Source organism: Apostichopus japonicus, chromosome 21 (genome assembly GCF_037975245.1).
Source record: "Apostichopus japonicus isolate 1M-3 chromosome 21, ASM3797524v1, whole genome shotgun sequence".
In the NCBI taxonomy this organism is placed as follows: domain Eukaryota; kingdom Metazoa; phylum Echinodermata; class Holothuroidea; order Aspidochirotida; family Stichopodidae; genus Apostichopus; species Apostichopus japonicus.
The window spans coordinates 18304684-18328668 of NC_092581.1; the positions used below are offsets into that span (position 1 = coordinate 18304684).

At 36.1% G+C, this 23985-nt stretch overlaps 1 protein-coding gene across 1 annotated transcript; it reads left to right on the forward strand.

Moving 5' to 3' along the window:
- Window positions 1-2207: 2207 nt before the first annotated feature.
- On the forward strand, window positions 2208-23648 carry LOC139962940 (importin subunit alpha-7-like). Its single transcript, XM_071963358.1, has 14 exons — window positions 2208-2419; window positions 6529-6658; window positions 7381-7467; window positions 8020-8113; window positions 8959-9047; window positions 9599-9730; window positions 11019-11107; window positions 11702-11801; window positions 12160-12323; window positions 12613-12691; window positions 13506-13631; window positions 14423-14550; window positions 15142-15317; window positions 15595-23648. The coding sequence occupies exons 2-14, from the start codon at window positions 6542-6544 to the stop codon at window positions 15774-15776; spliced, it is 1563 nt and encodes a 520-aa protein (XP_071819459.1). The 5' UTR covers window positions 2208-2419; window positions 6529-6541; the 3' UTR covers window positions 15777-23648.
- Window positions 23649-23985: the final 337 nt, after the last annotated feature.

The window sequence follows — 23985 nt, forward strand, 5'->3', positions numbered from 1 at the left end:
AAGCACTATAGGTGCTACTACCCTAAACAGTAGGTGCTACTACCCTAAGCAGATGGTGCTACTACCCTAAAGAAGAGGTGCTACTACCCTAAACAGGAAGTGCTACTACCCTAAACAGGAGGTACTACTACCATAAGCAGCTGGTGCTATACCCTAAAGAAGAGGTGCTACTACCCTAAACAGGAGGTGCTATTACCCTAAACAGGCGATGCTACTACCCTAAACAGGTGTTACTGTCATAAACAGGGGTCGATCTATTCGTAACTACGACCCGTTTCCAAAGAAAACCGCAGTGAAGGATAATGCCATTGTAAATCTGCGTACTTGTATGATATGTGAAAATCCTTTTACTGATTGCGTGCTGCATTCAAAAATTACTGGTGAAAATTATATCGACCGGAAAGCTGTGGCTAGTTGCCGACCATTCCAGGACAGGCTAACAGAATAACATGTATAGAATTTGTGTTAGGTATTTCTATAATTTTGTTTGTTTGTTCGCTCATCATGAGAATACGTAACTCTGTAAGAGTGACAGACGTAAGGTGTTATATACCTTTATTTTCCGTGTAAAGTTTAGAAAAGAAAGAAGATATAAAAAACGGCGGGGTGTCGCACCCCCAGAAGTCGATCCAAAATAATGAAACTGGCTCTTTGTGCCCCCACTACGACTAATTTTGCCAGGTAAAGGTGATATCACAAGTACATCTAGTTTCGCCAACTGCTTTTGTTCACGGAATATGGGATCGAAAGCATCCTGAAATGAAATTGCACTTTACGCTCATACACTTATTGGAATTTTTTGCACGGTAACAAGTTCGTGTTATTCGAACAGCACGCTGAGAGGTGTAGGAATTAACTGAGGTAGGAGTAATGGGGTTAAGTATCCACATAATATATTGGTAAAATACAAGCCTTAACAGAGAATGAAGGAAATTCATTCCAAAATTTTCGCAATTTCAGAGTATTCCCCTTTTCTGCAATTATTTCTGTGCTTCAAAATGGTTATGAAAGAGAAGCACAGCCCGAATATGTATTATATACCCCGTTCAGGATGACAGAACTGACAGGTCATGGTTCCCTCTTGTGCAAGTCCTATATGTTCTTGTATGAGTATAGTCTTTTCTGTGTTGATCTGATGAGCACAAGTGCGCGAGTGCGCGAGGGCGGGAGTGCGCGGGTGCGCGAGGGCGCGCCCGAGTGCACAAGTGAGTGCACAAGTGAGTGCACAAGTGAGTGCACAAGTGAGTGCACCGTTGTGTACCTTATCACCCTGTGGACTGGGGGAACCCCTGTATGCTTCAGTACACCGTTGTGTACCTTAGCACCATGTGGACTGGGGTCCCCTGTATGCTTCAGTACACTGTTGAGTGAGTGAGTACACACCATTTTAGTCCCCCAGTGAAAAATATGGGGGGCGGAAGTATCGTTCCGCCCCCCGCTCCGCAAGTCAGAAAACCCCTTTTTCATTTCCAAATGAGAAAAAAAACTCATTTGAAGCACCAAATTGCATCTAAGGCCAGGTGAAAATGCAAAATTCTTTACAAAATGGAGTGGGTGTTGAAGTGTGCTATATTGCACCAAATTGCATCTGAGGCCACCTAGAAATGCAAAAAAATTCCAAAGGGGGAGGGGGGCACCCCCTCCCCTTAGACCCCTCCCCCAAGCCGGCCATCAGTCTTCAGCCCCCCCCCCCCACTCAAAAGTACCTTCCTACACCACTGAGTAGTAGCACCTCCTGTTTAGAGTAGTAGCACCTCCTGTTTAGAGTAGTAGCACCTCCTGCTTAGAGTAGTAACACCTACTGTTAAGCGTAGTAGCACCTTCTAATAAGAGTAGTAGCACCCCATGTTTAGGGTAGTAGCGGCACCTCCTGTTTAGGGTAGTATAGCACCTCCTGTTTAGAGTAGTAGCGCCACCTGTGGTCTTTTTGGCGTTCCATAGTGACCTGCCCATTCTTTGAAACCCAAACTACAGCTAGCTCTACGTCACAAGCAATTCAACATGTACATGATAGCCCAGCGCATGTGTATGTTGATCTCCCGCCGAACCTAAATATTGGTAAATATCAATAATTTAGTTCTTCATCGTAACCATGATAACTTTATAATTAGAAAATTAATGAGACATTATTATTAGTGAGCCAATTTATGATTAAAAATTAACAAATAACGACATTAGTTGTAATATTTCTCTTGATTAAACGCAGCAAAACAATAAATTTGCAATACCGAAAGCAATTGGGATATCGTCAATTAGTGATCAACGAACGAAATCATCTATCGAACTAATGACGTATTTCTGAGTCAGGGATAGTCAGAAACGTCAGAAGCTTCTGTGAAACATCCAACCGGTATTGTGTTGAAATAGCTCAACGCCTTTCTTAAAGAAGCAAACTTATACCCACCGTGTTCACCGAAGGGTAAGTAAAAGACTTATTTTTGCCTATCCTCTCATTTCTTCCTCAATAAGCTTAATAAAACGAGAAAAAATCGTTCATTCCGCCTTGTCTTGCCCTCACGCCTAATGTTAGATCAACGTTATACTTACAATACTTAGTAAGCCATTCAAGTTAACTATTGACCAATGTTACTTGTTAGGCCTGTGAGCACAGAAGGCATGGCTATACAGCCAGTGCAAATGTACGTGATGCGTTGTGTTCTTCGTTGCGCAGCCTATTTAATCTACATTTATTGAGGAAGTTAGTTCTATACCATAGCCTAAACTAACAATACCAGTAAGTCTTATGTAGGATGGGGCATCATGTATGATTTACATGTGAGGTGTTCAACATCCTAATCATGCAGGGCCAGGGCCTTGTGTTATGAATACAGAAAATATGACATGCTTTGAATACTTTGGATTGAGGCCAGCCTATATAGGATATAGCCTAGGGCACACTTAAGTTATGATAGGCATAAGCCTAGGATATTTCACCAAATATCTTTTAGCCCAATATATAGCCTTATGCCTATGTTTATTGATATTTCACATGTGTAGGTACAAATGTAAGTGCTGTTACACACTGATGTGTAAATACTTTCATTATGGCCCACACCAATCAATGGCCTAACGCCTAAGAAGTAAGGTATAGGCTAGTACTTCGTAGCAATGGGTGATTTCAGTCGTGGACGGAACTGAATATTTTATAGGGGCACTTTCACCATACTGTATTTTTCAAGTTCTAGTTTAGTTACAGTCCCAGAGTCATTTGTCAGTGAAACCTATAATTACATTTGATTGTAACTAGGCCTAATAGGTTTATTCTGCAATTTCTATATAGCATGTGCATCGGAGACTTGTGGCAACTCACTCTTTGTACACACAAAGTACTGCATGCAATATTTTGTTGGTAAATTACATTGAACATTGTATTAACCTTACAAACTATGTGGTTAATATGCAGCATTGATATGAACTAGGGGTGAATTGGCCTACCGGTGTGTCATGTTTCCTTGTTTAGGTATATGAGTTCTTTCAAACAATCAAGTAGAACACAGTCGACGTAGAGTATTAACAAATAACATGTTATCGTTTATTGCGTTACATCATGCTGTACAGGACAGATATATAGGACGACATGTCCAAGGTTACTTGTCAGGCTTGGGGTAATCGTAATCAGTAATCGTAATCGATTACAATCGATTACATTTTTTGAAGTAATCGTAATCGATTACTTTTGGGTCATTCCATATCAAATCACCAGATTTTGGGGTATGTTGTAGTTCGACATTTTTGAAAAATTCCAAAATTTATTGTATGAGTGGACCACCATAAAATAAGCATATTCTGAAAATTTCAGTTGCATTGCTTTACAATTGGCCGATTTAAAATTCTTTGAAATTCCTCAATTTTTCAACCAGTACACACATATGTATGTACAGTGTGTACAGTACATATACTGTACTGAGTGTATATGAACGGAGTGCCATGAGTGCCAGAAGACTATGTTTAAACTAACACTAATATACACACTGTACATATACAATTGGTTGAATTAGAAGACTTTACTATAGAATTTATTTCAACCAGTACATAGATGTATGTACAGTACAAAACTGTACTGGGTGTACATGTACAGTGTGTTAGTGTTGTTTTAACATAGTCTTCTGGCACTCATGGCACTCCGTACATATACACTCAGTACAGTGTATGTACTGTACATACATGTGTGTACTGGTTGAAATTCATTTTATAAGTCTTCTAATTAAATGAATTCAACCAGGAGCAGACAAGTACATTGCAAATAGTATTTTGTTATATGAAATTAAAAACTGCACAGTATTGAACTGAATGACCTTGAAGTACAGTACAATACCCAGGGTCAAAACTCATGGAACATCAAAACAGGCAAAAACGTTTTTTGTAAAAATCCCAAACTTTGAGGATTTTTCATTTCAAAATAAGGCAAATCACCCTCCTGAAATTTTTTGTACAAACAGGGTGGTACTATATCTCTTCCAGAAAAAAATATCAATTTTTTTTAATTTGACGCGTTTTGAGTTATTGGCCGTCAAAAACGACCTCTTTTGTACATCGGAGCAACTTAACAACTTCATAAATTAATATTGAGAACAGCTAAAACCCTGAAATTTGTTAATGTGTAAGAACTTTATACTTATTAATAAAGTATAAACCCTGACACCTCTAACATGGTTACTTTGGTAAAAAATTGGCATCAAAACCCCTACCTCATGCTGAATCGCAGCATGAAATAGCAACTTTAGAGTTGCACAACTTGCAAACATAGTCTAGGAAAGCATTGTAATCATTATTTTGTAATATTTGTAGTAGACATAATAACCTCTGAAAGAATTAAGTACCCTGAAGCAATGGTTTAGGAGCAATTCATCACTGAAAATAGCACATTTTTTAGTGAAAAGTACAAAAATCAAATATTTTGACACTTTTAAGTTGACCTAATTCCACAAGACAATATTTTTGTAGCCTAATTTTTTATTTTCCTGTTCTATGGGTTAGACTCTGTAGGCATCTGTATTAGAAAGGTAGTAGAATGTTCAATTGCTGAGAAATGAGACCCCAAAAGTCAAGAAAATGCCAAAATGCCATGGTGGCGACAAATTGCGGAATTTCAAAGTGTGATAAATCGGCCAATTGTAAAGCAATGCAACTGAAATTTTCAGAATATGCTTATTTAATGGTGGTCCAATCATACAATAAATTTTGGAATTTTTGGAAAGGGTGCAGCAACAGCCATCCGTGATTTGACACGGAATGACCCTTTTGTGAAAATTGCAAAGTAATCGTAATCGTAATCGATTACAAGGGCAAAGTAATCGTAATCATATTACATTTATGATTACAGTGAAATTTGAATGAGAAGGGCAAAATTAGTAGAAATGATTAAAACTAATTCTTACTATTGGCTTTTAGTGTGACCAAAGAAGTGTTCCTACTTCTAGAATTCTCTAGCACAATAAACTTATACTAAGAAGTACTGGGGATTTGTTTGCCATATTCAAGGATTTTTTATCACCTGAATTATTCTGTTCAATGTTGCCTCTCAGCTTTCACAATCCTCTTGCATACACAACTGGTTGACATTAGTTGACATGGTGTGCTGATTATAGAAAATTATTTCATTAGTATATTAAACACTTAACAAACAATAACAGTTAGGCTGACAAAATACACCCTTTAAATTCATTTAAGTAAGTAAATTTGATAAATAATTCCATTTGCCATGTTCAGTGGGCCACAAGGCTCAGGTGTAGCAGCTATTGAAAGCACATTGCTATTTATGTCAGCCTATTGTTCTCATTTGAAAACAGGAAAATCTTCATTTGTTTTACTTTAGTATTTGTCTGTTTACTCTTTGTCTGTTTAAATTGTATTTTTTACTGGACTTATGGGTTACACATCTTAAACGTGTTAAGGCATAAATGTGTAATGCCCGGTAGGAATTGTATATATACTTCCACAATTTTGTCCGTATATACTGTAAATGCCCTTCCTTTGCCCTATTTCATTGCCCTTTTTCCCGGCAGAGAGTTATATTAAAAAGATATGCAGAGGATTGTGCAAGTAACCACAATGTAATCGTGATTGTAATCACGATTACATTACAATGTAATTGTAATCGTAATCGATTACTTCAACTTTAGGCTGTAATCGTAATCGTAATTGTAATCATACATTCTCAAGTAATCGTAATCGTAATCGATTACATTCAGATGTAATCGCCCCAAGCCTGTTACTTGTTGACAGATGGAGAGACAGGGTGAACAAGGACGAGCAGACGGCATGCTTTAACTTATATATCAATATGCAAATACACAGCTCATTAACATACAGGTGCAGATTATACAATGTAGTGCATCGTTTGCACACGTACATGTGAATGCATATTCAATAACATTACACGGTGTAGCAGCTTGTTGACTGAGGGGCCTCAGTGCTGCCAAGTTGGAGTAAAAAAGTTGCCAGTTGCAAGAGATGGTAGTTTGCCCATTGTTTCAGGTACTATTATTTGAACACAAGAATAACTCAAGTATTTCTTTTTGTTTTCAGTTTTTACATCAATATGTCAGCCAAAGAACATCAGAGACTTTTCAAAAATGCAGCCCTTAACCCAGAAGAATTAAGGAGGAGGAGGGAGGAAACAGGAATCCAACTGAGGAAACAAAAGAGAGAGGAACAGGTTAATTTATATTTCTTACTCAAAGCAGCAAACCAGTGTTTATGTCCATTAGTCCAATTCTCAAAGTTTTTGAATCCAATGGAGTCTCATATGTGGCATTTAAATGCCTTGTAATAACTTCTTAGTTGTTAGTGTTTGTGGTGAAGGTCATAGGTCATGTTTAAGTTTGCAGTGGTCAAAATGGATACACTTGTTAACTTGGTTTAAATCTTAAATTTAAGATTCACAATTTCATGTTCTTTTGTTGCTTCCTTTTTGTACCTCACTCTTCCTTTCTTGCAGGGAAGTGTTCTACTTTTTTGTGCCCCGAGGCTTCCTGGTACACTTACTTTCACAATTATGCTGTATATTTAATTTATATTCAGTTATATGTGTGTATCGTATAATTTTTGGGAAAAGGAAATGTATTGAAATATCCATTTAATGTTTTTTTTGTATGTTAACAGTTCCTTTTTTATGGTTGTCAAAAATCATTGGAGTTTGTCAGTGGTCACAAAGTAAACTTGTAGACGAGATAATGTAATAACTTAGCTTCAGTGCCACTTGAATGCCCCTTAGTCATAACTGTTCTCTTTGGTTGGACATGTTTTGGTCATCTTGAGTTCAGTTTGTGAATGGGCAAATATACAGTACTTAACAATAAGTCTACAGTAATATTGCCACTTACGATTATCTGCACGTAGCTATTTGTTTGAAAACCGAGTTGTTATTTTCTTCCTTAGCTTTTCAAAAGGAGAAATGTTGATCTACCAATTGACAGTGAACATGACATGGGAATGCCAGACAACTTTATGTCCACCCAGACACAGGTATGATAATTTGATTTCACCTTTGACCTTTTCATCTGTTGCATCATTCTCAGTAATATAGTGCAGGGTAAGGGACTCTAGGTATCATGGCTCGTAGAACATGTAGTCCGAGCAGTTACCAAACCGCTAAAGATCCTAGAAATATTTGTAGAATGCTACATCGACAATTGTGTTTTAGCAATTTTTTGCCAGTTTGAAAGTACTTTTTATTTACATGGCATTCATCGAGAGTTTCTTTATGTTGTCACTAATTTCATATAGTGATACATCTTTTGATTTCACAAATATTATATATCCCTTTAATGTTTGGTCTGTTATCGACAAAATCGTTCACCCATCGGACTTCCTTTCAGTGGAATCAGTTTTGGGCTTAAAGTGGTGCGTTTAACGTTATATCTCATTTACGTAATATAATCAACTTAGATGTAACCTATAATATAATCTTCGCACTATATCATTCACATCCATTGAATTTTAGCAGTTCGCACATGGAAAGTTAATTTTTTTAAATAAATACCAATATTAATTGTACCATGATTTTGCATTTTCTAGTTTGTCACACAGGAAATGGTGGACATCATCAACAATGGAGACCAGTCACAACAACTACAAGCTACCCAACAATTTAGAAAACTTCTTTCAAAAGGTAAACATAAAACTTTTGAAGAGTGAAAACAATTTTTACTTAACTGGTGAGTATCTCTATATCCAGCAATGGTATGCACTGCCTGTGATGGTCTTCTATTGAAAGGCTGGATAAGCTACAAGAACAAGCTCACTTTTCTAATAAAGAAGGAGAGTATGCTACAATTCTTTAATGCAACTGTAATGAACTCTGGTAGTGAACAAGTTGGTAGAAGAATAACAAATTGAAATTTTTTTTACAAGGATCCCTAGGATTTTAGTTCAGCAAACCATCAACTGATAAATTACTGACAAATTATTAACAAATTTGGATAAAGTAAATAACTTATTGGCCAGAATCAGGTACAATCCAGTGACCTTGAGAATATAAATTCATGCCAACTTGTACCTAGCCGTAGTGTGGTAGCTATCCATATTAAACTAATAATTACTTTTGTTGTTTAAGAATCTGTTGCATAAACTGATTTATTTTAGTTGCTTCATCATGTTACCCTTTGTCAGAATTTGCATTGCTTTACATAACTTTTACCATTTGTCTGTTATTAAATTATATTGTAGGTCTAGAATAGTAACAACTTCAGAATCCCAGACCTGGACATTTGCAAATTTCAGTTATCTTCTCATTGTTATCAGTGCTAATTAATGCCATGTGGAAACACTGCTAATTCATTGATTAGTTTGTCAAAAGTTGATGTACAATATTTCGTTTTGTCCTTTGGATGCCTATAGTTCACTCTCTGGACAGTTGATTTAATCAAATTCTGATAAGATGAAATTCTTTTTTCCCCTATTATTGGAATAGTCCTCAGCTCATTGAAGCTCATTGCTATTTGTGTTCCTCTCCAGAGCCCAACCCACCTATCAACGAGGTCATTCAGACAGCCATTGTGCCAAAGTTTGTTGAATTTCTTAGTGCAGAGAATAGCACTCTACAGGTGAGCCTGCATGTGTAGTTGACTTATAAAAACTTGTTAAAGGCATTGAAGACTCGCCCCAAACTGCGTGCGGCCATCTGAAAAAGTTAACATTCTGTTGCTTGCAAGTGACGTTTTTTTCGTGTCGCTACAAAATGCAGACAGTAATGAAACGTGATACCTTAATTGTTATCTTTAGCTGGACCTGAGATGTCCATCGCTGTATCGTTTGTATACTGTGCTGTGGGTATTGACCACAGCTGTATGTACTTCTGACTGTACACTAGTGTCTAATTACCGACGGTAGCAAGCTGTGTGTGTATTTTCTGGGATCGATGGTGATGTTTAATACTTCTGTTACACCTCATTCGAAACTAGGTCAAATTACCGGCATTAGACGTTTGTTCTAGAAGTAGAACCTAGATTGATAGCAGTGGTGTCTAACAGTCTTTAACATGTCAAACTAATTTATTTGTGTCTCTTGTAATCGTTTACATAGAGTTTTGCAGTTGTCACATCTTCATTTCTAACAGACATTATTAAAAGCTGATTTGAATGTCTTCTGTTTCTAGTTTGAAGCTGCTTGGGTTTTAACAAATATCGCCTCAGGAACATCAGCCCAAACAAGGACAGTTATAGACACTGGAGCTGTACCCATCTTCATTAAACTGCTGCAATCACAATATGAAGATGTTCAAGAACAGGTAAGTGGACATAGAAGAACTCAAAAGATGGGTGTAACAAGATGGAAATATAGATCTATGGCTATGATGTCATCATATGGGAGGCCGACTTCATAAAGCAGAAGGCTTTTAGAGGTTGTGGAATTGCAGAGAGAATTTCTTGAAAATGCTGGGACACCTGAATAGATATTTTGCTTATGCAAGCATGTTAGTGGATGCTAAAAGTGGGGTTATATATTACTAGATTTGATCTTTCAAAACCTGCCTGAAATACATCCCAAAATAGTCCAAATCAATAGTATGGATAATTAGCACAAATTAATTGTATATTTAATTGAAATTGGCGGTAGAATTGTTGAAATGTGAGATCTTGAAGACTTTAGGTAACCTTCAATGATTGTAGGACCCTTGCAGGCCCCAGGTTCGTTGGTAACCTCTTGAGTAGACAATGTTGTCATAGTGATCTGCCATCCATCACATCCAACCTTTGTGATAAGGGCGGTGTGTTTGTATAAGGGTGTGCTTGGTTAAAGTTAATAAGTAGTTGTCACTCAGTCATACCTCAGGTAGTGTAATAGTGTTGAATTTCATTGGTATCGGTTTAAACATCAGTGGGTCGGGTGGTACTGGTAGTGGTATGTTATATTCACATTGAGCTACCCTATGATGGGGGTTAGTCCACAGGTATTTCTGCAGTGTTGGTTTATGTTACTTCCCATAAAAGATATTAAATTAAAATTACCACAGCTTGAGTATAACCTTTAAAAAAATATCTATTGGTAAACATGAAGAGTATGGTGATGATTTGTTCAGGGATCTAGCACATCAGTGTAAAGTAGAAGGTTGTCTTTGGTTAAATTACAAATCGTATTGTAAGAAATACTCGTATGTTCGAAATATGTGTCTCACCAAAGCTCATGAATGTGCTCTAACAACTTTTGAGTGTGAACTGATATTTTTCTACTTAACTTCTTGGTGTGTTCTACAATATGATAGAGATATCAAAAAGGAAAGCAGCTAGCAGAATCCCCTAAGGCAAGGCTCAATCAATATGAATAATTTGAGACACTCTTGCCTGACAAGCAGTACTGCAGTGCCTGTATTGTGAAACTGCATAGCACAAAAGAGTGCCCCGTGCAGCATGGCTGCAGCTCCCTCAGCATGCTGATGTTGATGCCAGTTTGTAGTTTGGCTTCCTTCCTGATACCATCCACATGAACTACATCTCACACATGACATTACTTTGATTCATCAATGTAATTCCATAGTTAATAGTTAATAACTTTGATGGTATCACTCCTTTTCGTAGGCTGTTTGGGCTCTCGGTAATATTGCTGGTGACAGTCCTGAATGTCGTGATTATGTCCTTAAAGAAGGCATTCTTCTGCCCCTCCTATCGTAAGTAGTCTATTTCTCGGTTATAAATGTTTCTCATGATCAGACAATGATGTTTACCATCCTTGTCGTAAGGGCTGTTCCTGCTAGGGCATATGATGAAATGACTCTTGATTTATAAAGCTGTGTCTGGAAAAAGACCCCCCACTCCCCTCTTCAAATGGTAATAGAGGAAATTACTATAGAGATGTAACACACCTTGGTACCAATAAACTGTGCCTTAGGCTAATGCCTTTACTAGTAGCTTTATTTGCTGTACTATTTCCAAGTTTTATTTTAAATGGTCTGATATATTTAAAAGGTAGCAGGTCTTTGAAGGTTTTACAAACAGCAAAGATCATTTTACAACTGATTCAATAGATGGAAGGATGGAGTCAGTATAACTTCAACAACAGGACTTGTTTCATTTGTAGGAAATAAAGTCATCTTAGCTATAATCATAATCCACAAAATTTAGCCCATCTTTTATTGATAACATTATGTGTGTATATTTGACATTATTGAGGTGACAGTGGCAGGAAGTTTAGTTAAGAATAATATGAAAACATTCATCTTCAGTTCTGATGGATTAATTAATTAATTGCTCATCCTTTTCAGGTTGCTTACTAATGCTGTCCGTATGTCTATGGTGAGGAATGCAGTTTGGGCTCTATCAAACCTCTGCAGAGGCAAAAGTCCACCACCAGAATTTAAAGAAGTAAGTACAGGGTTCAAGAGGGATTCATAAATAAGGAACAGCAGGGCTCATTTTTCAGTTTGTTCTACGGACAACCTTGCCTTAATATTTGGTTGTCCGAAGGTTTTTTTGGTTGTCCAATGAAAGCACCAAAAAATGCTACTGGAGTTGCCTGATGTGGTTCATCGCATAGATCGTGTACATTAAAATCACTATATGCCCAGGGACTATTATGTTAGTCACGTACGTCCTGTGATTTTCCGACACTTTATTATATATATTATATATTATTATTACTATCATTATTATTGCATGATACTTAAATGGTCAGAGAACATAGTTGCAAATCATTGGCTTTCTTTTTGATTCCTTCTATAAGGTGTCTCCTTGTCTACCAGTGCTTGCCCGTCTCCTCTTCAGTGGGGACCCTGATGTCCTGGCCGATGCTTGCTGGGCCCTTTCATATCTCTCCGATGGACCCAATGAGAAGATTCAGGCTGTAATTGACAGCGGTGTCTGTCGACGGCTTGTAGAGCTTCTCGTGTAAGTAGCGAGTTAGAATCACAAGGAGTAGTGTCAGATGGCATCAGTTAAAGGAGGGTGTGCGATAGGCCTAGTGTGCGATACCCTCTGAAGTATTACTATTAATGAGCAAGGTTTGTGTCAAATTTTCCTTTGCTTCTGCAATCTGTCGTGTTCATCCTGACCTTATCATTTTTATCCTCAAAAAGGTAACTGTCAGTGATATACTACCCCTATACCCCCCTCCCCACTGCTTACTGTTTTCAGCTAACATTCAATACTAATATTACCTTTCGTATTTGTTATCCAGGCATCCTGCTCAGAGTGTTGTGTCTGCTGCACTTAGAGCTGTTGGTAACACCGTAACCGGGGACGATGTACAGACCCAGGTAGGTTTCTGTCACCATTTCATTCGAAGTCTTTTTTTGTGTCATATTATGGAATATTTGAATTCAGTTTAATAGAACCCTATTTTAAATCATGGAAAAATATTAACTTTAAAGTGACGTCATTACAAATTTCCACTGCCTTAGTTAGTTACTTCAGTAGTATCTGGAATTCACCAGTATGAAACTAGCAAGACACCGTATGGATTCAGTATCTTATTTCTCACCTTCCAAACTTGTAGTTTTAATCAAGTTTTAAGATGACCATGCCTGGTACAATTAATTGTTTCATACTCTGAGAGCACAGTTTCTTAGCTGTATTTTGTTGCACACTGATGAAGATTGAACTGGGTAGATCTACAGCAAGTTGATAAGGGGAGAAGGTCCCTAATGTTTAAAATATTATCCAATGCCCATGAAAATTAATTGTCTAAGTTTTCGTATTTGCGCTAAGAAATGTTCGTTCTACAGCTTCAAGGTTATAGAGAAAGGAATAATCTCTGTCCTTAGCATCGATTGTAAATTGCACACCCAGTATGTTTATAGGTAGAGAACCTTGTCTATTATTATTATTATTAAATATTCTTTTTGATAATATTCATTCCATATCACTGAAAGCTTGTCTGTTAAGTCTCTTGATTACATTTTTTTCGGCTCTTCCTTCAGGTGATTCTTCATTGTAAGGCCCTCCCATGCCTTCTCAGTCTATTATTGTTATTATTATTATTAAATATTCTTTGTGATAATATTCATTCCATATCACTGATAGCTTTTCTGTTAAGTCTCTTGATTACATTTTTTTCGGCTCTTCCTTCAGGTGATTCTTCATTGTAACGCCCTCCCATGCCTTCTCAGTCTTTTGAGTCACACAAAGGAATCGATTCGTAAAGAAGCCTGTTGGACTATTTCAAACATCACTGCTGGTAACAGATCCCAGATACAGGTATGTCGTGATACTCTGCAATGTATGTGCCTCTTAGAATGACATTTTGAGTAATTTTATAGGCAAATACTGGTGTCAAAACAAAGCAAAACTTATAATGAAGAGAAAAAATGTTTTGTACTCTGCAATGAGAACCCCAGATCAAGATATTTGATTGAGAATGTAACCCAGTTTTGACTCGCTAAAGCTTCAACTACTCCAGGAGGTAGATCTCTGAGTGTGGTCTGTGATGCCATCAGAGGAGATGTTCTTCAAAAGGTTTACTGTCCTTTAATAATCTCTTGTTAATTAATCCTTGAAACCTGATCAATTTTGGAATGTTTGCTTGGCTCTCAATGTTCTCTGCAGTTAGAATTTCATTAAAATGTGACCTTTTTTTGGTGCATGTATTAGTTTCCTCTGATGATAAATGATTGAAATAATATAAGGAAAAGACGAGACATTTTTTAGACTCATTCAATTCATTCTACTGTTGGCATACTTTCACGGTCTGACCTATTCCGTTTTGATCAGTGTGAAATGTTGGTCCTCTCTTTACACAAATATATTTAGCAGTTTTAGTCATAATACTAGTTTTGCTTCAAAAGGCAGTTCTTTTAAGATGCTACGAAGTCACGGGTCAAAATGTCTTAAAGTTCCGAATTAACATTTTACGACGCTACCAGCTCATGTTCACTGTGCTAATGCTCACCCCTCTTCATTTCAGTACACTGAAATCTGTCAAGTTGCTGTATCTGTAATTTCTTCCACATAATAGGCTTCTTCTTTTTTTTTACCCCTCACATCAAAAGGCTGTGATTGATGCTAATATTATTCCCATGCTGATTGAGATTCTATCGAAAGCTGAGTTTCGAACTAGGAAAGAAGCTGCCTGGGCGATCACCAATGCTACTTCTGGAGGAAGTGCAGAACAGATCAAGTAAGAAAGAAACCATATTAGCTACTTAAAGAGACATAAAGAGTAAGCCAAAACTGACCACCACCAACATAAGAGTGGACCAGAGCTGACCACCACAGAAACTCAGTTTTGAAAATTGGATCTTATTTAGCAACATTTCTTGTAGAATAACTTTGTGCCTCACACATTTAGAATATGTCATTTGAAGGTCTGGGAACAGTATAAAATAGTCACACAGTATGAAGCAATTCTTGACAGTGCACATTTATATCACAGTTCATGTTAAATGAATTAAGCCTATGGTTATCCTTCAATGTGAAACTGGTCTGTCTTCTCTCAACCCCATTATCAGTGATAGTCCTTGACAAGTACCACACCCAATACCTGAACATTGGCCCATTTTGGCACACATCCTACTGCCCCTTAATACATGCTGCCCTCCCCCCCCCCTCATCCACCATCCCACACACACACCTCATTCAATCCTCTTCCACTACCCATGAGATCCTGGGATGAATTGGTATAAGATTTGGTCATGGTCAATTCACAGGAATTTTCTTCCCAGTTAGTGACTGTTACATGTTCTTCTTCTTCTCTTGTTTGTTTCTTCAGATTTATTGTGAGTGAAGGTTGTATCAAGCCACTTTGCGACCTCCTGACGGTGATGGACGCCAAGATAGTTCACGTAGCCCTGACAGGTCTAGAAAACATCTTGAAGTTAGGACAGGCCGAAGCACAAATCTCCAGAGAACCAAACCAATATGCCCTCGATATAGAAAGTTGCTCTGGTCAGTTGTTTTCAAAATTCTTATCTATATTTATTGCCGTTAGAACCAACAAAGATTACAAACTCATAATATAGCAGGACATGTTGCTGCTTTCAAGTGAAATTTGAGTAACATTTTGTAAATTGCTTGGAGACCTGCATGCATCTTACCTCTCTCTCTCTCTCTTGTAGAAAACTAGAAGTTTACCCTTGAAATATGCATCCATTTTACCAACTGTCTTGTAGAGAAAGAAATAATTACTCCTTTTACCCCTTTTGTCTTCTCCCAACTCCAACAGGTTTGGACAAGATTGAATTCCTTCAGAGCCACGACAATCCAGAAATTTACCGTAAATCTTTTGAAATCATCGAAGAATACTTCAGTCAGGACGACGACGAGTCCACCCAGCTGGTCCCGAATGTCGAAGGACAAGAGTTTCAGTTCGGAGTCGAGGAAAATGCAGAAAATTTACAGTTTTAAAGGTGAACCATCTCCATCTCCATAATGAAATAAACAGACAGAGTACTTGGGTGGTCCTCGTATTGTGCATCGTCCTCATCATCCACCAAAACGAAACAGAATTTTGATGACTATCAATGAATGGTAATTAAGAAGGGGGGAAACTTTCAAGAGTGTGACCCTTTGTCAGTCTGATTATGGGAATGATGATGATGACAGTGATCAAGCTGTCCCTCCAGGTGTAAAGAAAAATCCACTTTACCCCTCTCATTGAAAACAGCCCAGGGTTTACTGCAAATTGAGAGATATTATTACACAGGTACTAAATGAAGGTACAAAATAATCAGAATTCAAATGGTGTAGTGCTTTGGGGATGGCTGTGAACCTGCTTTAGAGTCATATGAATTTTGAGGGAAAATATTGAAGATAAATAATTATAATAATGGGTAAAGAGGTTAGTGCTTCACAGTTGTGCTTAGCAGTTTGAAGGTAAAAAACTGAATTCTCTGAATTTGAAGGTTCTTCATATAAAAATTGCTTACGACTTGTGTTTTCTTTAGCAAGTTTACCACTTTGATTGGCATTCTAAGTAACTATCTGAATTCACTGTAAAAGAATCGTTCAAAGAGAAAATGTCTGTACCGACTGAAGAGAAAACGAGTACTGACCGAAGAGAAAAGGCCTGAAGTGACCGAATAGACAAGGCCTGTAGTGACCGAAGAGAAAAGGTCTTTACTCTTAGGACCAACACAGTGAGTGTCATACTGGTCACATATTTTCAGAGAGGTTTTCTTCAATTGTGAGATATGAGAAATGAGTGATAATTTGGGTGGAAACCCTCTGTATTCAATGTTAAGCACCTGTAAGGTGTGAATGTCTAGTTGACCACGACATGGTTTGGAATTAGTCACATATTTTGGATGCCTAAGTTTCATCTGCTCGACGTCACCTTACCAGCCAGTTACTTTATAAGTTTATTAAGGAGTTAATCCATTACAGAAAACCTTTGTCCCTGACAAAGTTAATGTAATGGACTTTTGTTTCATTTGCAAGCCTCTCAAGAGTGTAAACAATAACATGTAGAGGTGCATTATGGAATAAAGAAGCAGATTTTTTTTTCTCAGGTTGCTTTATTTCCCTTATAAAAACAGAGTTTGATACCGAGAGAATGCAAAATGCAGCTTAATCATTGGTTAAGAATAAGCAAGGAAGAACTGGTGTGGAAGCTTTATGAAGGGTGGGTAAAATCTAATATTTGGCTCCATTCACGTGAGCATTAAGTATGGAAATATCTTGTAGTAATAGTTCTACTTAACCCTTTGTTCCTAGTTTTTTCTTCTTTCTTTTTTCTGTTTATCATTATTATTATTATTATTATGATTATTGTTATTTTTTTTTATTAATAATAATAATATTATTATTACTGCTTTACTACCATGAGACTTCAATGACAAATGAAGATGAAAGTTACAAGTAACAGACTAATTATTATCTCTGTTACCACAGTAACGGAATACAAAATCTGTTGTTATGTTAAGCCTTAATGGAAAAAACAAATACATTTATTTTTATACACAAACATTAACGTAACATAACATTTTTTCGCATTACATATAAAAAAGAGACAAACAGTGTTATTTAAACAAAAATATAAGAAACATTTTCATTTACAACAAAGACACATTATACATATACAAACTTCATTGCAATACAAATAAAAAATTCTTTTTTTTTAAAAACCTGCCTTTTTGTGATCATTTTTGGAGTGTTTTGAGTGAGATCTTGAAGTGCCCTTAGCCCTTCATTACGATTGGTTAGAGACTTGTTAAGAATCGTGGCCTACAGCTGATGATGATCTGGAAGATCAAAACTTCCCTTTCGTATAGCTGTTTGCTTTGCTTCATTCTGGTCACCTATGTGTGATGTCATCATGGTGCTTCCCTGGTCAGATTTGTTTGTTGTGTGTTATGATTGTTTGTGCATGTGTCTGTATTGTGTACGTGTGTGTTTGTGTGTGTGTGTGCATACCAATGAGTGGGATGCTACGAGGTTGTATTGGGTAAATCAAGCTGAAATACGATTTTTGATAAAATGCAACTGACCATGAGCTTATCCTGCTCCTTAACTGTGTACCTCTGTTATTACCTTCTCTTTATTCTACCTCTTTGTCAGGTTTCAAAAAAAACTTCTCAGAAAACAAAAAATACACCAGTTGTGTGCATTTATATTTTTTACATTTTACACATGAAAAGAAAAAACATGTTAACTATTTACTACAACAATATATCTAAGAATGACACAAAGAAAATACAAAGAAAAAATACGAAAAAAAAATACACTTAAGGAAATATAAAAACCTTACAAAAATACATTAAGTTGGACAAGTAACATTTACTATACATTTTATTCATTTAAAACCTTTTCCATAGTAGTGCAATATTATACAACATACAACATTACATTCCACATTACACTGTCACACTTCCCATTTTTTCATTTTTTTCCCCCATGTTTCAACAAGAACAGACAACTCACAGAAGACGTACACAAGAGAAGCGTTTGACCATCCTACTTGCTTCATTACTGCTCATTCCCTTTTCTCAAACATTTTTCTAACATTGAAAACAAATATTTCATTATCACTGTTGATTAAGGCAATCTGGGTCTGTTGTTTTGAAGCTAATGATTAAAGTGAATTCTAAGGACCAAAATGTCCTGAAAGTGGCTTCACTTCTCCAAATCAAAGCTCTTGGTAGAATTGTTTAGAATTGTGAAAACATTCTAGATGTGTAACTAGATATTTACGTAGCAGTCTCGGACAGTATTGTTGCTGGAAAAATCATCTACGTGTTCGTTTCAAATTTGCAACTGTTGTTTGTCAAGAAAACATAATCTGTGGCAGTCAGAATTGGCCGGTAATGCCAAGAATTACTAGTACATTAATATTGCAGAATGTTAAACAGTAGAAATGTTCTAATAAGAACTTTGTGTAAGCAGTTATAAAATTTGGGGATTTGGAAATCCTTCATAAGCAAGTTTTGGTTGGTTGGATATGTATCTTTTGCTTGTTGTTTACCTCAAAGCTTGGGTCACACTTTCCTGTTTAATCACTTTGAAGTGAAATAGTTGTATCACTTGCCAGTACTTCTACTTAGAGCCAGGAATTATTCATTCAAAAGTGTGTGCGTTGGGGGAAAGGGGTGGGGGTAGCCGGTTAGGGGTGACTGTTCGAAGTGGTCACAGATCCTTAACAAAAACTGCAAACTTGGCCATTGATAAGAACAGCAGTCGTACACAGATGTATTCTAAATTAGGCTAGGTGGCCATTTTTGCTGCACGGTGAACATATATGACTTAGAATGATTGGGGGAGAGGAGAATGATTGGGGGTTAGGGGGACAAAGATACTTCATATCATTGCCCTATGTTGTCTCTATCTGATTATCAGCTGCCTCTGTAAAAAGGTAGATGTTTTACTTTTAAGAAAACACCTATCATTCAGTTTGCTAGTAATGAAGCAAGTAGGAGTTATTAGTTCGAAGAGTTACTTTTAACACCAAGGCAAGCATCCTGCATATAAGTCATATTTTCATAGTTCATGTTGAAGGAAACTCTTTCATGGGTCGGATTTCTATTTCTTGAATCACAAAAAAAAACCTGAATAGCTCAAAAGACCATATCACTCCAGCTAAAAGGTGGATTTTTGACAGATTTTCAGTAAGCTCATTGCTACAACTTGTGGTGTTCTGTAATGATAGAATATATGAAGGATGTTTGCCTGTGAGATTGTAAAAGTAGTTCTTAAAAAATAATAGTAATATAAGAAACATTTAACAACAGTACTACATTTTCAACATGCCTTCCATACAATTTTTTTTTTATTACTACAGCGTTCAACATACATTACTGCCAAATACTGTACATTATACATTTTCACCATTTACAACAAAAATTTACACAATCATTTTCACAGCTTTGTCCCCCGAGATGAGCTTTTCTTTCTAAAGTTTACAAGTGTGTGAGTAGTCTCTTTGGACACTAGTATTAATTATCTACTTTATGTTAATTGACAAGTCTGTAAAAATCAACGTGTTGGGACAACTTTTAAAAACTGTGATTTTGTGTTGTGCTTCAAAGCAATTGTACTGACAGTATGAGCAGTACGAGTATCATGTTTCTATCGGAATGAGGATAAAAGCTGTTCGTGATGTCAGTGCAATTGCTTTGTAGGGGTGACATGAGAGAATCGTGTAGAGCGGTACTAGCATTATTAAAAATTGTCCCAACTAGCTGGTGAGAACAATGATAACTATGCAATTTCTAAATACATCTTACAAAGAGACATCACTTAAGCAAAATTTATCAAATTAATCAATTCCTTTTCATTTAAACAGGATATGTTGCCAGTAATTCATTCTGAATTGTTCAATAAATTGTGGCAACTTTTCATAAATGGGCCTAGATTAGATTTGTTTTTTTAAATTTAATTACACTAAAGAAATTCTCTGCAATGATTGGGGGCAAAAACAATAATATGTCATTAGGCTCTGCAACCACACCAAAAAAACAAAAACCAATTCTCATGAATTTTAAGTAGCTGGTTGCAATAGTAAACATATCTCGTTCTGCAGAAATAAACTGTAAGTCCATCCATGGAGTAATTACAAATTGTTAAAATAATATGACCTTGTAGTACTTCCACCAAATAAATTTTGCAGGGGAGTTTTTTCCAATTCGTAACTTAAAAGTTTCTCTGTCTCCAAGACAATCCTTCATAAATTGTTGCATGGTAACCGATTTGCAAACAGTGAGGCAGAAAGAATTGTATGAGATTTTGCAACTTTTCGTCATTTGAAATGCAAGTTAATGAAGAGTCTTACTACGTAGAGAGTTAGTATATTTGCATTAATTTCATGACAGATGTTTAGATATGTTGTCCTAATCTTTTAATTTTCGAAAACAGATATCTTTACTCTGCCTTTAATATTATGCCCAACAGTACTTTCAAAGCAAATTTTACTTAGGCCTAGTCTTCTTTAAAAAATCGGGTTAAATTACCGTTAGTATTAACAGAGTACAGGTCATTATTAAACTAAAATTCTGCACCTATTGCACAGGCTGTCCAGCATTCCTACTTTGTTTGGTCTCCATCCCATTCTTCCAACTGTACTATCAAAATATCTACATTTTGGTGGTGGTGTGAACTGTGAATGCCATTCTAGCGATAAATTACTTTGCTCTCTTCCATCTTGGTTATGCTGTGTAACATGCATTCAAACATTCAAAATGCAGAACAATTGCACACAAAAAAAAAAAGCAGCAAAATTGTGCATATCACCTGCATGATTGGTGAAAGTCAACAGTGATGGAAAAACTTTGTTTTTGTGGCATCCAGGTATCAAGTTGAGTATGGCACAAAATCACTCTCATATAACTATAATTCACAATTTTGGATTGCACCCATTCATCATAATGAATAATATTGCTACTTTTTCATGAAGATGTCCCACAAATTCTTTCACAAGTTTTCCACACCAAGTATGTGCTGGACAGCCTAGAAGTGACCCATTTCTCAGGATGCCTAACAGAATGTCTGACCAGTTCTTGAGTGAATTGTGAATAGATACAATTAGAAAGGATATGCAACCATCTGCTTTGATGATGATACTGAAATATGTGAAGTGTTCCTCTTACAGTGGAACTTCTGCAAGAAACTGTGCTACCCTTGATAATTATCTAGGTTGGATTCCAACCAAAAATTTGAAAAGTTCCTCTTGTTAACTTGTTTGGCACAGCAGACAAAGTTTTAAAACAAATATAGATAGAAAGAACCAAACCGATGTGATGTTATTCAGGTCGGTAGTGAAACCATTCAAGTTTCTATGATGTAATAATAAATCAAAAATTACTTCCTCCTTGCAGTCTTTCATGGAATACATTCGCTGAGAAATAACAGATGTAACTTAAGGATTAAAGGTTCCTTGTGCAGAATAGAAAAATAATTGACAATAACCTTAATGAATCAGCATTGCTAGTCATGACTAGGAGAAGTTTGAGTGTGAAATCCTAGTTGCATGTGGATTTATTCAGTCATAAATTACATCAAAGGGAGAAAAATTGTTTAGAATTTTGTTTTTCTATTCTTCTGGAGAAAAAAAAGACAGTACATAGGAGAAATGATCTTTATAGGACTTCATGTTTAACTCCTGGTTGGAGTTTAATCGTTAAACTAAATCAGCCATCTTTGTAGAATATGACTTGAAGTGTTCACCATAGGCATTTGTTATCAACCGGTTACCTCTTATAAGAAAAAAAATTATATATCAATTTTAGAAGGGAAAGGAGAAGATTTAATTTGGACAAGAAAGTTGACTTCTTTGCTGAAAAGTTTGGTTTTAGTCCATTCATGTCAACTATGACCATTACAGTCTGTGTTTTAATATCGGTTTATATCGTCATTTCCTCTACATTTTTGACTGTCTGCAGTTTCAAAGGCTCTTATTTAAATTAAGCCAAAGTTCTCAGTTTCCGAAATGAATTTGCGACTCACAAATGGGTAAGAATTTATATTTTTAATCAGTTGTGAATCTTTTACAGACAAGATCCTGAGAGCTTTTTGTTGAAAATTATTTTAAAATAAAAGATGTTATACCTTCAGTTATACTTTCTGTGTGTGAATGGAGTGGTGTGTGTGTGTGTGAATGAATTCCAAATTTTTTTTTCTTAAATTTTTTTTTTCTTAACTTTTTTTCTTCTTTTTTCTCTTGGCAGCTCAATTATCTGCTATCTATTGAAAACTGATACATGGAAGTAGAAAAAGACACAGAGTATTACATAACATCTCAACACACAATATACTATTCAACAGATACAAAGTTAACAGTAAGAAGACATTTTTGTCTTGGAAAGAGAAGAAAAACAATTTTTTTACATAGTAATATACATGTTATTACATACAAGTATTCAACCTAAGACAAACTACAGAGGTACATATTTAGGCTCAATTTTTAAGATTGAAGATATTGGAAAAATTGGTGTAGATTTAATAAGTTTCAAGTAATGACTGTTTATACTTGTTGTTGATATTTTGGCATGTTTACTTTGTCATACTTTGGCATGTCATACTTTGGCATGTTAATGCCTCTTTCAAATCTTCAAGTAACATAGTTGAATTTAGGATATATCAACAAAAAACAATTTATGCTATGTTCTAAGTATTCCATCAAGGTTCTGAAGTTTACCATTGAAGGGAAAATAAACCTTTGTCATGAATTAAAGATGACTGTAGGTCTGTATTTCATGTATGAAACATAAAACAGACAGAAAAGATGTATGTGGACAATAAACTTACAAATCTGTTTTTTTTTTTAAAAGAAGCTTTTGTGGAGATAAAAACTTCTTTTGCTTACAAGTGAATGTTTTTGGCTGTTGTCATAAGAAATATAAGAGAGTTTGATGACTAAGCAGAGCACTATCAATGAAACAGTAGCTTTATTGAAGGTAAGGTGAAGTCATCCCGTTTATATTTCTATAGCATATGTATAGTGTTAATACATGGAGGTATTTGTTGTTCACTGTATTATTAAAGTGTAGTTTCTGAGGGGAGTATTTAATGTTGATGTATCAAAGATGCAGTTGGCTTTATTTCTTACTATTTGACATATAATTAATCACATTATTATCTGTTAAGTTTTAAAAATCTTTGTGAAACGGTATCCACCAACATGCAAAATTAACATTTTCCTGCTCCTTCAGTTTCAGCAGATTCTAAGCAAATAATTAGATAAAACTTTCTTCTTTCACTAAAAACAGGTCGGTATCTGGTATTAAATGAATCATATCATGCTGTGTTGACTTGCTTAATAAACTGCAGAGTATGAAGAAACTAAAGAAATGTTTTCATTTGCTCCATTTATTTGAGTATCTCTTTGTATTCTCAGTATTTTGTCTCATTTCTTAAAGATCATCAGTATTACCCCCAGACATGGTAGAAAGTCAGATAGTGGTCTCATGTGCATACACTTTGCCAAGCCCCTAATCAGGCATCCATTCAGAGGATGTCCGTTTACAGTATCGTATAGTTTATTATCGTTGACTGCTATCAAGAAGCAGGTCACAGCAGTCAATTTTGTGTTGCATAGTTTTCTTCAGTCCGGCACTGTGCGACCAGATTCAGGATCTCAAACCCTCGTGTCATGGCAGTTTGTAGCACCCAGTATAATACAGCACTA

Excerpts from the sequence above, each read along its gene's own strand:
- LOC139962940 (XM_071963358.1), top strand. The coding sequence starts at position 6,542 with ATGTCAGCCAAAGAACATCAGAGACTTTTCAAAAATGCAGCCCTTAAC. Across the intron at positions 9,731-11,018 it reads ATGAAGATGTTCAAGAACAG|GCTGTTTGGGCTCTCGGTAA; the intron begins GTAAGTGGACAT and ends TCCTTTTCGTAG. Across the intron at positions 11,108-11,701 it reads ATTCTTCTGCCCCTCCTATC|GTTGCTTACTAATGCTGTCC; the intron begins GTAAGTAGTCTA and ends CATCCTTTTCAG.